We start from the raw sequence: 11844 nt of genomic DNA on the forward strand, positions 1-11844 counted from the left end.
AGATTGGAAAAGGCCTTGGAGGTTTTTTGCCTTCCTCTGCAGCATGGGGCACGGGTCACTTGCTGGAAGATTCTCTGCACCTTGAAGTCTTTAAACCATGATTTGAGGACTTCAATGGCTCAGACATAGGTGGGAGGTTTATCACAGGACTCACAGGTGGGTGAGATTCTGTGGCCTACATTGTGCAGGAGGTCAGACTAGATGATCATAATGGTCCCTTCTGACCTTAATATCTATGAATCTATGAATCCCCAAGACTCTGAGCACCACCATTAGCTTTCTCCTGCTGCTACCCTCTGTCACAGCACCTCCTTCCCCCGCCTTTAAGGGCATACATCCCCTCGCTCTACCTATGCCTCTGAGCTCACTGCCTTCTCTTCAGTCACACCCCTGACAGACAAGTCTGACAGGAAATAATAGGGAACCTGACAGGGTGTTATGGAAAGGGAAGTGGGGTCTTGAGACATTACTCCCCAAACCTTCAGGTTTTTGCAGAGAAGAGGCTCACGTGGGGTGGTTTGAGCCGTACAGAGACATTACCATTCTTTGTCCAATGCCACATGACTGTCCCATAATGGGTCCCCCCGAAACCTTTCCCTACCCTTTGGCCACCCTCAGCTTGGTTCTTTCTAGTCTGCTCTCCCTACCCTGGGAGCACTCACCCTCTCTTCTCCTTCCCACCCCTTCTCAACCCCACTGCTGTCAGGAATCCTAGTTAGCCATTGCTTCGCACCGGTGCTCCCCCCCATTTCCTGACTACTTGTACCTGCCTGGTCCAGCACAGGCCCTGCACCTGCCCAGAGAGCTGAAGTAGGGATCCTTAGCCCTAGGCCAAGTCCCACTGGAGCCCCGCAGGTCCTTGCTCATGGAAACCTGTCCAAGAATGGGGTCTTCCCTGAGCCCTTCAGGGCAAGGAATATGGCTCATGCCACGTGCCCAGTTCAGCAAGCTCCCAGGCGCGTGGCTCACGCTGACATCAATGGGAGTGGAGCGGCCCTAACTAACCAAGCACTGCACAGACTGATTGTAAGGAGGCAGTGTGGTGAGTACATTGCTTTTCACACTGTGGGATGCGACAAGGCATCAGGGGGACGGAAGTTGGGCCACAGGGCCACGGCCGGCTGGGTGCCACACCAAGGAGGGCACGCAGGGAGTCATCAGGGTGGGCGAGAGCGTAGCCCCACCCTGCCCAGCTATGCCCTGACAGCAGCCTGCTGCTCCCCCTCCTCCCCGCCCAGATGGCTGGGCACTTCCTGTGTCTTCTCCCTGCTGCCCTGACCTGACTGCAGCCCTGCGTATTTCAAACCCTCCACAGCCTGCGGGAATGAGAGGCTGTGGACAGGGGGAAGGAATGCCAGGAGCCCCAGGCCCCTCTGCACCATACTGCCATGGGCTCCTCTGGGGATGGAGCCAGCTGTGTCATGCTGCCACCCCGGCCATGAGTCGCCTGTTCCCCTCAGTTAGTCCTTGAGCAGGAGTTGGTTGGGGGAGGGGAGACTGTGATGTGACTCCCACAGAGAAGGGGAGCAAAGAAAAAAAAAAACTTAGGAATCTCTGGTCTAGTGCTGCATAGGGACTCAGGGGAATTGGGTTCCATTCCTGGCTCTGCCACCAACTTGTAGTCTGACCATGGGCAAGTCCCTCTGCCTCTCTGGGCCTCTGCTTCTCCTCCCACCCTTAGTCTTTTTAACAGCAAGTTCTCTGGCACAGGGACTCTCTCACTGAGAGTTTGTACCTAGCAAAAGGGGGCTCTGGTCTAGTGAAAGTAACGAAAATGGTCACAGGGCTACTTTAGCCCATGTTCCACAGGGGCTGTTCAGCCAGCCCAGAACCACTGGAACACACTGTGCTCTCACCATGCCCCTTGACCGTGCTCCAGCCACCGCTTCGTCTCCCCCAAATGCTCCTGCACCACTGGACGTTGCCTATCACAGGAATCGCTTCTGACAGCTGTAGGTCCCTTTTGCACAGCTGTAGGGTGGCTACATGGTCTTGACCTTGGCTGCTGGTCCAGATCGGAGTTGGTGACTGCAAGGGCATTCCACTCCCTGAACATGAACACCAATTCTAGAGCTGTGAAAACCCTAATTCATCTGGGATGTGATGCTAGATTCACCCTCTGTGCACACTACACACCAAGTGTGTCTGTCCACAGTTACTCTTTGGAACTCATTGCCAGGAGATGTTGTGATGGCCAAAACTATCACTGGGTTCAAAAAAGAGTTAGGTAAGTTCATGCAGGATAGTTCCATCAATGGCTATTAGCCAAGATGGTCAGGGACACAACCACGGGCTCTGGGTGTCCAGATGCTGGGACTGGACGACAGGGGATGGATCACTCAATGATTGCCTGCTCTGTTCGTTGCCTCTGAAGCACCTGGCACTAGGTACTGTCAGAAGACAGGATACAGGGTTGGATGGACCACTGGTCTGACCTAGTCTGGCTGTTCTTATGTTCCAGTCCCTAGTTCAGACTGCCACAGAGACTTTGTGGGGGTTCTCTGGTGTACCTTCCCACCAACTCTGCACCAATGTAAATGTTAAATTGGAATGTCATTTTGGAACACAGTAATTGGGGGAAATTCTGTCTGTTTGCACAAGAAGATGGAAATAGGATGAGCGACTGAATCGCTCCTTCCACTCGCTGTGCTCCCTGTTGGCCCCCCCGCCTGCTCATCCTAAGGGAACTGATGGAGGAGAGCTGCCCCAAGTGAAACAAGTGCCTCCCTGGTCAGTGATCTCCATGCCAGTCGGTCACCGGGGAACCAAGCGGGCAACCCGAAGCCACTCTCAACATGTAGCAATTGCGAGCGTTCGGCTGCGGCCAGGTACCTCCACACCAGGTCAGCAGGGAATGAATGGGTTTTTTCAATGGAGACCCAGACATGAGACTTTAATGGGAAGCTGACAAACATATACAAGTGATAAGAGCTTCTCTAATGGACCTATATCAGTGGACTGATAAAAACCCAATACAGTGAGCAGATATGCCTGTTCCTAGATTGTCCAAGGACCTGCTGAGTTACCATCCATGAATGGCATTTGGTCAAGGTCTATCTTTCAGTCCAAATGAATGCTCAAAAGCAGGTGAGATGAGGAGATGGCACCAGGGTTTGCAGGTGCAGGCTCTACCTGCATTGCAGATTGTCACCCCATCTGCATCCTCCGCCCCAGCCTTTTGGTGAGAGATTGGGCCTTTGCTAAGAGAGAGCCTGGCCTATAGACCTGGCTTCCCCTTTGGCATCCATTTCCATCCTCTCGTCCTACGACTGCTCACTGAATGGGGACAAGTGAAAAATAAGGCACAAGTTTCCATCAACCTTTGTGAATTACACTTGCAAAAAAAATTCAAAATTTTTTTGGTGAACACTTTCTGTTGTGAATTCAAACTTTCCAACTTGGGAACAACTCAGAACCACGAGCTCAGCATGGAACCAACACCTCAAAAGCTTTGCTCACAGGGCTTATCTCTTAATATGACCCTGGTCGCTCAGATCTGATACGCTCCCTACTGCTCATTTATCTATTGCCCCCCTCCTCCTGAGCTGGACTCTTAATGGGCCAGATCCTCAGCTGGTGTAAATGAGAGTCACCCCAATAGTTTCAGTGGAGCAAAGCCCATTTACATCTGCAGAAAAACTGGCCCATTGTGTCTTATTCCTTGCCAGGGTTAATCATCTTGCTTGATGATAATATTTGAATGGTGGGCGAGAACGAAGCTGGGCAGTGTCTGAGGCATGCTGGACAGGTGTCCTTCAGAAACAGAGTGCCATGGCTGGAGGTTGTAACACTGTCCATACTCTGGCAAAACCCACACTACCAATCATTCATAATGCTAGACTTGCCACCCCCCAAATGCCCTCAGACACACCAAGGCCTGATCTACATTCAAAGCACTCGTTGGTGCAGCCCCACTGATTGGTTGTGATTTCGAAAGGACATTTCTATACCAGCACAAGCCCCAGTGTCCATGCAGTTACACGGGCCTAAAAGTCCTTTTGCCAGCATAGCTTGTTTCGCTTGCCAAACTGGTATAAGCTATCCTGGCAAAAGGCCTTTTTAGCCAGTGTAAGCAGAATCTACACTAGGAGGGTTTGCTGGTATAGCTATATAGCTATCCTGGAAAACCCTTCCTTGTCTAGACTGTACTTCAGTCACAGAGTCTTTGTATCATCAGTAGCCTGTTTGGAATAAGGTGGCAGTTTCAGTCTGGTTCCCAATGGACAGGTGTCCATGTCCCTAAAACCAGCGCCTGTGTAGATGGACTGATTCTCTCCCTGCAGTTCCAGGAGTGGTGGAGCTGCGGGGAAGGGTTGCACTGCAGCAGGCTGTACTGGACCCAGACTCTGCACAACTTCAGTTTCTCCCCTTGCATCTCGCTCCCTCTCACAGGCACCAGGCTCTGACTTGTGGAAAGAAAAAGTCAGAGCAGGGTCTGGGAGAAAAGTGTAGGCTCCCCAGTGCCACCCTGCCCGGTCCCTTCACCTGCCTTGGGGGCTGTTTCCATGCCAAAAGCAACTTGTCACTCACTCTATGTCACTTTTTTTCTCCTGGCTCTTTCTCTCCACTCAGCTTGGTATTCAAGAGAACTAAAACTCTGCCCGGAGTCTCTCTCCCTCTGGGCGAGCTCCATAGAGGGCTTGCCATGGGGGCATAAGCATCCCAACATGGGCAGCGGGCTGGCCACACCATCGTGCCAGGAACTGGCAGCTTGCAGGGCACAATGTGATGCCCGAGCAAAGCCCCTTTGCCAAGAAGCCACCCAGAGCCCTCAGCCTCCTCCAGAACCCAAGTAAAGAAACTACTACTTACATACAGTCCTGTGTGTCCCACTCCAAAGAAAGGGAATTTCACTGAGATCGGTTGAAGCCCGGAGCCTCCATCATCCTGTTTCAAAGTGACAGCGTCCCCCTGCTCCAAGCCAAAGGGGTAAAAGTCAGCCAGAGGCACAACACCCTCGACCCAAACCCATTTCCCCAGGGCTAGGATCACCAGCCAGCCATCCAGGCCCCGCATCTCCACAACACACTGGCTGTCGCTTAGTTTAACTCAGAGTTACACCGGGACTTTTTTTTTTTTGGCTTTCATCAAGCAGAACTTTGCAAAACCTTTCTATCTGTCCTCGCGCAGGCTGGTTGGGTTTTTAATGCTGGTACGATTTGGTTTTGTTTGGAGGGGATGGAGTAGGGAGGGGAATGCGATAAAAAAACAGGCAGAGCTGCAAACTCCCTAGCAGGAATAAAAAGGCACAGAGCTCAATGGTGGAAAAGCCAGAGTCCCCCCGCTTCCCCCCTCCTAGGCAGTGTAGCGTGGGGAGAGTTAGGCACCACTGAAGAGAGCTAGAATCTCTGTATAAACAGAAAGGTCCCAGAGTCGCAGGCCAGTCGCTGTGGGTCTCTCTCCACTGATTCTTCACTCTCAGCTACACTAATGTCTCTGTTTAGCTGAGGGGGGGGGCTGAGGGGGGGGTTCATTCACAGAACAAACTCCACCCCGGCTGGCCATGCTTTAATAGTCAGGACATGGCCAGCCAATCAGGGATCTTAGGGGTGGGGCTATGTAAATGAAAGGCTGTTCTTAAAGAGCGAGGGCCAGAACCAGCAGTTGGGGAAGAAGGAAGGGCTGGGTTCACTTTTAGGTGCCCCCTGCGTGGCTTGCTCCTGCAGTGGGGTGGGGGCAGGGGCAGGGCCTGTGCCAGGGGTTGGGGTTAGCGTACTTGGGGAACAGGGCACAGAGGGAGGGTGCGATGGGTCATCCTGGCATGGGGATGAAATACTCTGGAGGCTTCACTGGCAGGGAGTACTCGGGCACAGCCTCAGGGTTTGCGGGGTTCTCAAACAGGCAGGAGTCCCAGGGAGCTAACAGAAGTATGGGTCTGCTTCTCACCAGGGGCAGAGCCCACATTCACACGTGCAGCCTGAAACCCCACTGGGCCTGGGGCTCTGGTGTTTGGCCAAGCCACCACCATCCTCACTCCCCCCGTCCCCCCCACCCGAGAACCCTGATGGTGTCCTCTTCCTTTGGAAGGTGGGAGGGCAGAATTATGTGCCCTAGGGCTCAAAGCAGAGCACACTGGGGTTACAGACTTACCCAGCCACTCACCCACATTACTAATGGGTGCCATTCATTTTGACAGGCTGTGCCAGCAGCATCCAGAGGCCCCTGAGAATGGAGAGCGTAGAAAGCAAAAGACTCCTGCAGCTGCTTCTCAGCAGCTTGTCCAGACTATGGAGCATACAGGCACAGTCCAGGGCCAGCCTTAAGGTCTGGGGAGTTCAGAAGGGGAGATCAGAACCTACATTGTCATTGCTACTGGTGCTGCTGCAGGAAGGGGCTGGCAAGGAGCCGTTTGCTCCCAGTAAGAGAGCAATGTGGAGCTGGCCCAGGCCTGCTAGAATTTGCAGACTCCAGAAGTAGTCATCTGCTTTGACTGTGCTTATGGCCAACCCTGAGTACAGCACTTCAAAGGTGACCCTGTCTGAGTCATATCATCCTGTTCATCAGTCAAGGTCAGGAATTTGAGCACCCCATGCTTCACGACTGTACTGGATTCCCACGGTTTGAGGAGGTTAGGGGGGAAGGACCACATGGGGTAGGAGCCACAGGAGGCATGTGGTTCAATCCCAAGGCCAGAATTCCCATTGCTGAGCTGCTGGCAGGATTATAGCTTCAGAGGTTCCAAGGCCAGAAGGGACAATTGTGATTGTTGGCTTCTAGGAACAGCATCCTGCAAGGGAGAAGCCAACACTGGGTGGGAGAGTCCTGCTCAGACCAGCCCCACAAGGACAGAGACATGATGGCACAGACCACGCGGAGAGGACAGAGCCAGTGGTGCTGGAACAATTTGTATGGTGGGGGTGCTGAGATGCATTGAACCAAACTGCAAACCCTGGATATGATGGAAAACAGGGGGTGCGGCAGTCCCCCCGCAGGCCCCCTAGTTCCAGCACCTATGGTCAGAGCTGATGCCAGCTTCCCCTGGGCAGCATCACCCTGTGGTCACCCTGGATAGCACAGAAACATGGATGAGAAACCAGCTTGCCTTTAGTCTGATTTGGGAGTGAAGAGGTTAAAGAGGCAAAATCTAATTTTAGAGGCTGAGCTGGGGACAGATTCTCACAACTTAACACAAACTCCCTGCAGGAAGCAATTTTTTTTTATAAAGGCTACACACTGAACCCTCCAAAGCCTTTTATATTAACTCTTTGAGGGCCAAACCTGTGAACATCCCAGAACGTAACACTGATAGTGAGCAACCAAGTGGCTATGCAAAGCAAATGAATGTTTCAAGTGGATTTTGGAGCTTGATGTCCATATTCTCCCGCTTTTTAATTAATTTCTCCTGGTTTAATGACTGGCGCACCTAAAAACATCCCATGCAAAACTGCTGTCTGGTAAACGTGTGTGCGTGAACATGATGCACAGCAATATGTGTGTGTGTGTGCTGTGTACGTGCATTTATATGAATGCCTGTGTGTGCGTGTGTACTTGTGTGAATGTCCGTGTGTGTTTCATATATGCATTTATATGTATGCGTGTAAGTGTGCGTGTGCGTGGGTGTTACCTTCCCGCCAACAACAAGCTTCTCATCAGAACTCCAGCCTTATAGAGGTATGTTGTATTCTCGTGGCTGCTGGTTTCTTTCTCTTTCCCATTGCCTGAATTCCTGCTGTCCATTACTGTCCAGCTGTTAACCTCCCCATGTGGCAACAAAGAAATGAATGAACCACAAAGGGATCTGGTCTCACGGGCTCCTGGCCCCATCCTGCTGGCTGTGTCAGGGAGAGTCTCTGCATGATGCAATCAGTAGGAAAGAGGCAGCTGAATGGGCTTGGGGCACTGGGGCTGGAATTGTCTCATTGAGCTTTTATCATTCTGTATTACTATTATTATTGCCTCTTATTGTCTGTTACAGTGGCACCCTGGTGCCCATTCAGGATTGGGCCCCCCATTGTGGGAGGTGCTGTACAAAGAGGTGGGCACACTCCCTGCCCGTAACAGCTTACAGTCCAAAACAAGGGGCTGTGCTTCCTGGCCACACTGCTGGGCTATAGTAAGGGAATCATAAAGGAACAGAATTTGATGAGGCAGCAAATGCCCCCTGCCCTGTCTGTGTGCAGGCTGAAGTGTGGAGAGGTATGCTGGGGCTATGCCCTGAGGCCAGACTTGCCTGTGCAGGAGCTGGGCCCAGCCAGGTCAGAACCCAGAGGAATGTAAGCGTGCTGGGGGAATGGTGCCCCAAGTGCCATGATGACACATGGGCAGGATAGAGCTGATGATGTGCAAAGTAAGGCAGCCCCAGGCTCCTCTGTCAAATGCTCCCCAGCACTACTTGCCCAGGAATGCCTGGCCAGTCCCGGGGAATCATAGAATCATAGAACCTCAGGGTTGGAAGGGACCTCAGGAGGTCATCTAGTCCAACCCCCTGCTCAAAGCAGGACCAATCCCCAATTTTTGCCCCAGATCCCTAAATGGCCCCCTCAAGGATTGAACTCACAACCCTGGGTTTAGCAGGCCGATGCTCAAACCACTGAGCTATAAGATAGGAAGACAGGCCGTGAGGCATAATGCAGGAGGGAGAACAGGAAGGCTGCTGCAGCAATCACCCAGTACACCCCAGTCTGGTGTTAGTGTTTGTAGGATGGCTGGGCCACGCTGCATACATACATACATGAGGGGCAGGCCCTGCCCCAAAGAAGGTCCCAGGTAAAGAAACCAGATAGACCCCAGGGGAAGGAAGGATTGTTAGCTCCATTGGACACCTAGTGGCACTGGGCTCAGAGAGTGAGGGGCCAGAGTCTCAAAGGTGCTCTGCTCTCATTTACATACACAAATGGTGTGGGTGGCTCTGTGCAAGCCCACTCAGCCCCCAGCAATGCCCACCCTTCACCAGGGCCACGGAGTTCTCTGCACACCCTCGCTATGTCCAGTCCAGAGATCACCCCCGCCGTCGGCCCCACAGGCGTAGCTATGGCCTGTCTTCTGATGGCTGAACTGTCCTGCCCCTCCAAAATCAGCACTTCCCCCTTCCCACACACACTGGGTGAGGGGAGACGGGCCGCCTGCAGCAGTTCTCACCCCACGGCTGCCCAGCAAGGAGCTCTGCCCCCCAGCTCCCTCGGTTCAGCCTCCCAGCCTCCCCTCTGCTGCTCCTGAGGCTCTTCACCCCCTCTCCCAGGCCTAGGGGGCAGCTGAAGCAGGGCCCCTCTCCCTGTTTCAGGTTGGGTGCTTGCGGGGAAAGGGGAGGGGGCAGAGCTGCCCTGAGCTGTGGGGCTCCTTAGCTCCCCCATCCTGCCCATGAGAACAGCGTGGGCTCCTGAGGGTAGGGGCCAGAGCTCCACCCACTTGCTGCAGCAGATCCAATTGGCTGTTTACACCCTAGATGGCATGTGAGTGGGGATGTCAACCAATCTGGGAGGACCCCCCCAGGCAGAGCTGACATGGGGTCCCTTGCTGGGATAGGGTTGTAGTTGTGTCATTGCCAGGTCTGCCCCCTGCTGACCAGGGGCATGTTAAGCCCTACAGAGCCTCAGCCACAGGCCCGGGCTGCCCATGGATGCAGCGTTTGCAGTGCATGAACAGGGGTTGTCTTGTCTGGAGCGAATAGCCTGGCCAGCTTGAGGGGGGAGCGGCGGTGTGTGTGTGTGTGTCAGACTGGCCCCTCTGGCTCTTCAGCCCCCTCTCACAGGCTGAGAGGCTCAGCGGCCACAGGTGTAGGGGGCAGGGCATTGGGGCGGGGTCCCTGCTCTGTGAGCGTGAGCAGTGAGGACCAGGATGGCTGTACAGCAAGGATCTGATGTTTGGCAAGGCTCCCTTCCTCTGTTACCAGTGCTCGGACAGGGGCAGTCTGAAGCCTGAGCCACTGGGGCTGCAGTGGCAGGAGAAAATGTCCTCTCAGATAACATCACGATCAGGTCAAGACCTAGCCGGTTCATTCAGGAGATGGGACCTAGGCTTGGGCAGTTGGCTGCTCTTTCCATAGGATACAGCTGTATGCTAACATAAGTGGGTGCGCCATAAGATGGCCACCTGTTTAAAATTGTACCCACATACCTGGCACCCAGGGGGTTGTTAGCCACCATCACAGCCTGAAATGCTGTTACAGCAGCACCATCAGCTTGTCCTTACTGCATTGTGCGCCCCCAGGAGATAGGCTTCCTGAGCCCCCTGGGGCCAGGCCTTATAGGGTATTACAGCAAGGCCTAAAGGGCCTTTCCAGTATAAGGGCCCCTCTGTGCTAGGAGCAGTACACACACCTAGGGAGAGACAGTTCCAGCCTGAAGAGCTTCCACTCTAAACAGACAAGCCAGACAGGGAAAGAGAGGGATCTGGAGGTGCCTATATTCACACAGCATCAGAATAAAGCCAGCTCTCTCGAGTTCCAGGCCAGGGCTCTTCCTATGAGGCTACACAACCAGTCAGTCTGTTGCAACAGCAATTGACAGCAGGGGGAAGCTGCATGTGTGCGACTGAAAGCAGGAGTGCCATCTGCCTATTTCCGGGGATGGCCTGGTGCACATTGATCCATATGCAGTTTTCTACACGTGGACTGCCCTCGTGCCCACAAAAGCCCCACTGAAGGTGAGAAGCACCAAGGGGTTTCTGTTAGACCCCTAAGCTCAGAATCCTTGGAAACCACTCTCGTTATTGGTCCAGAGGGGGAGTGACAGTTTGGGATGAAAGAGGCTGAACAGAAGCCACTTGTCAGGTCCTTCACCTCCCCTCTGTCACTGACTCTCTGTACAATTAGAAAAGACCAGTCAGAGTTTCAAAGTTCTGGTGCAGAAAAATGCAACCTCCCAAGAAATTTTGCCTCGGCCCAGAGTCCCTTTCAAACACGAATTCGCCTGGAATCTTCAGGTGCCAGGAAACCAAACAGAGGGCCTTTCCCCTCCCGTGAGGTAAGGGAAGGGGGAAGCTTCTGGCTTTCAGTGCTTGTAGGAGTGGATTTCAGCCCTGCTTGTTCCCTGGGTTCTTTAATGCCTGTGTTTTGTTGTTGCTGCTAGATCCTGGCACCCAACAGACGTCACCTTGGGCATTACATTTTTTCTTCTCTTTTAACATCCCACACAGGCAAAGAAGGAAAAAATGGTGTGTGTTTTTTTTTAAGGTGCTAAAAATATTATCAGGAAATTCTTTTCAGCAATGTTATGTTTTAGGTTACGCTTTAGACTCAAGGGCCTCTTTGTCTCCATGGAGAAAATCCACAGTTATCATCAGCAAATCGTTTTATCAAGAAAGTTCAAGTTATCCCAGTAAAGCAGCACAAAGCTCCCTAACAGAGCTAGAAAAACCCTGTGACGCTGGCAATTAAGATGCCTAAATATGCATTCAATTTAGATGGCTATTTCATGCTGAATGCCCCACTAATTGATTATTAAATATGAACTATGTAAGACAAGACAGATAATAATCATTACATTGCTACAGACTTACAAATCTATTAGATGAGCATATACATTTAAAGGCCCCAATCCTGCAGTCACATCCACACAGGATCAAGGATTCTTAGTTAGGCAGGACAGTTTCTCTTTCTTAATAAATAATAATAATGTCTAGCTCTTATTAATGCAAAATAGTTACCATTCATCCCCCTGTCCTTCTAAAGTACTATGGCCCCGATCTGGCAAAGTTGTATGCATATGGTTAATTTTATGTGCAGAGCTGCAACGAAGACTACTAACATGCACAGAGGTAAGCATATATGTCAATCTTCGAGGAATTGGGCCCTATCGAAGAGCAACACATTTCAACAGAGCTCAAAGGTGTGTCTCCATTTTTCTCCCTGATTGTATGTCCTTGCTCACAGCTGTCAAATATTGCCATGTAGTGGTAACTCAGTAT

General features: G+C 52.3%; 1 protein-coding gene across 7 annotated transcripts in view; it reads right to left on the reverse strand.

Moving 5' to 3' along the window:
- SNED1 (sushi, nidogen and EGF like domains 1) overlaps positions 1–5420 on the reverse strand; it is a 124645-nt gene extending 119225 nt beyond the window's left edge. For 5 of the 7 annotated variants that reach the window (XM_084639355.1, XM_084639353.1, XM_084639354.1 and 2 more), the window contains exon 1: positions 4813–5420. In XM_084639355.1, coding sequence (XP_084495481.1) covers positions 4813–5016 — 204 coding nt within the window. In that variant the 5' untranslated portion in view covers positions 5017–5420. The remainder of the gene's footprint in view (positions 1–4812) is intronic. The other 2 variants (XM_084639357.1, XM_084639358.1) reach the window with 2 other exon arrangements.
- Positions 5421–11844: the final 6424 nt, after the last annotated feature.

This window comes from Lepidochelys olivacea (assembly GCF_965140295.1).
Source record: "Lepidochelys olivacea isolate rLepOli2 genome assembly, chromosome: 9".
Taxonomy (NCBI): Eukaryota; Metazoa; Chordata; order Testudines; family Cheloniidae; genus Lepidochelys; species Lepidochelys olivacea.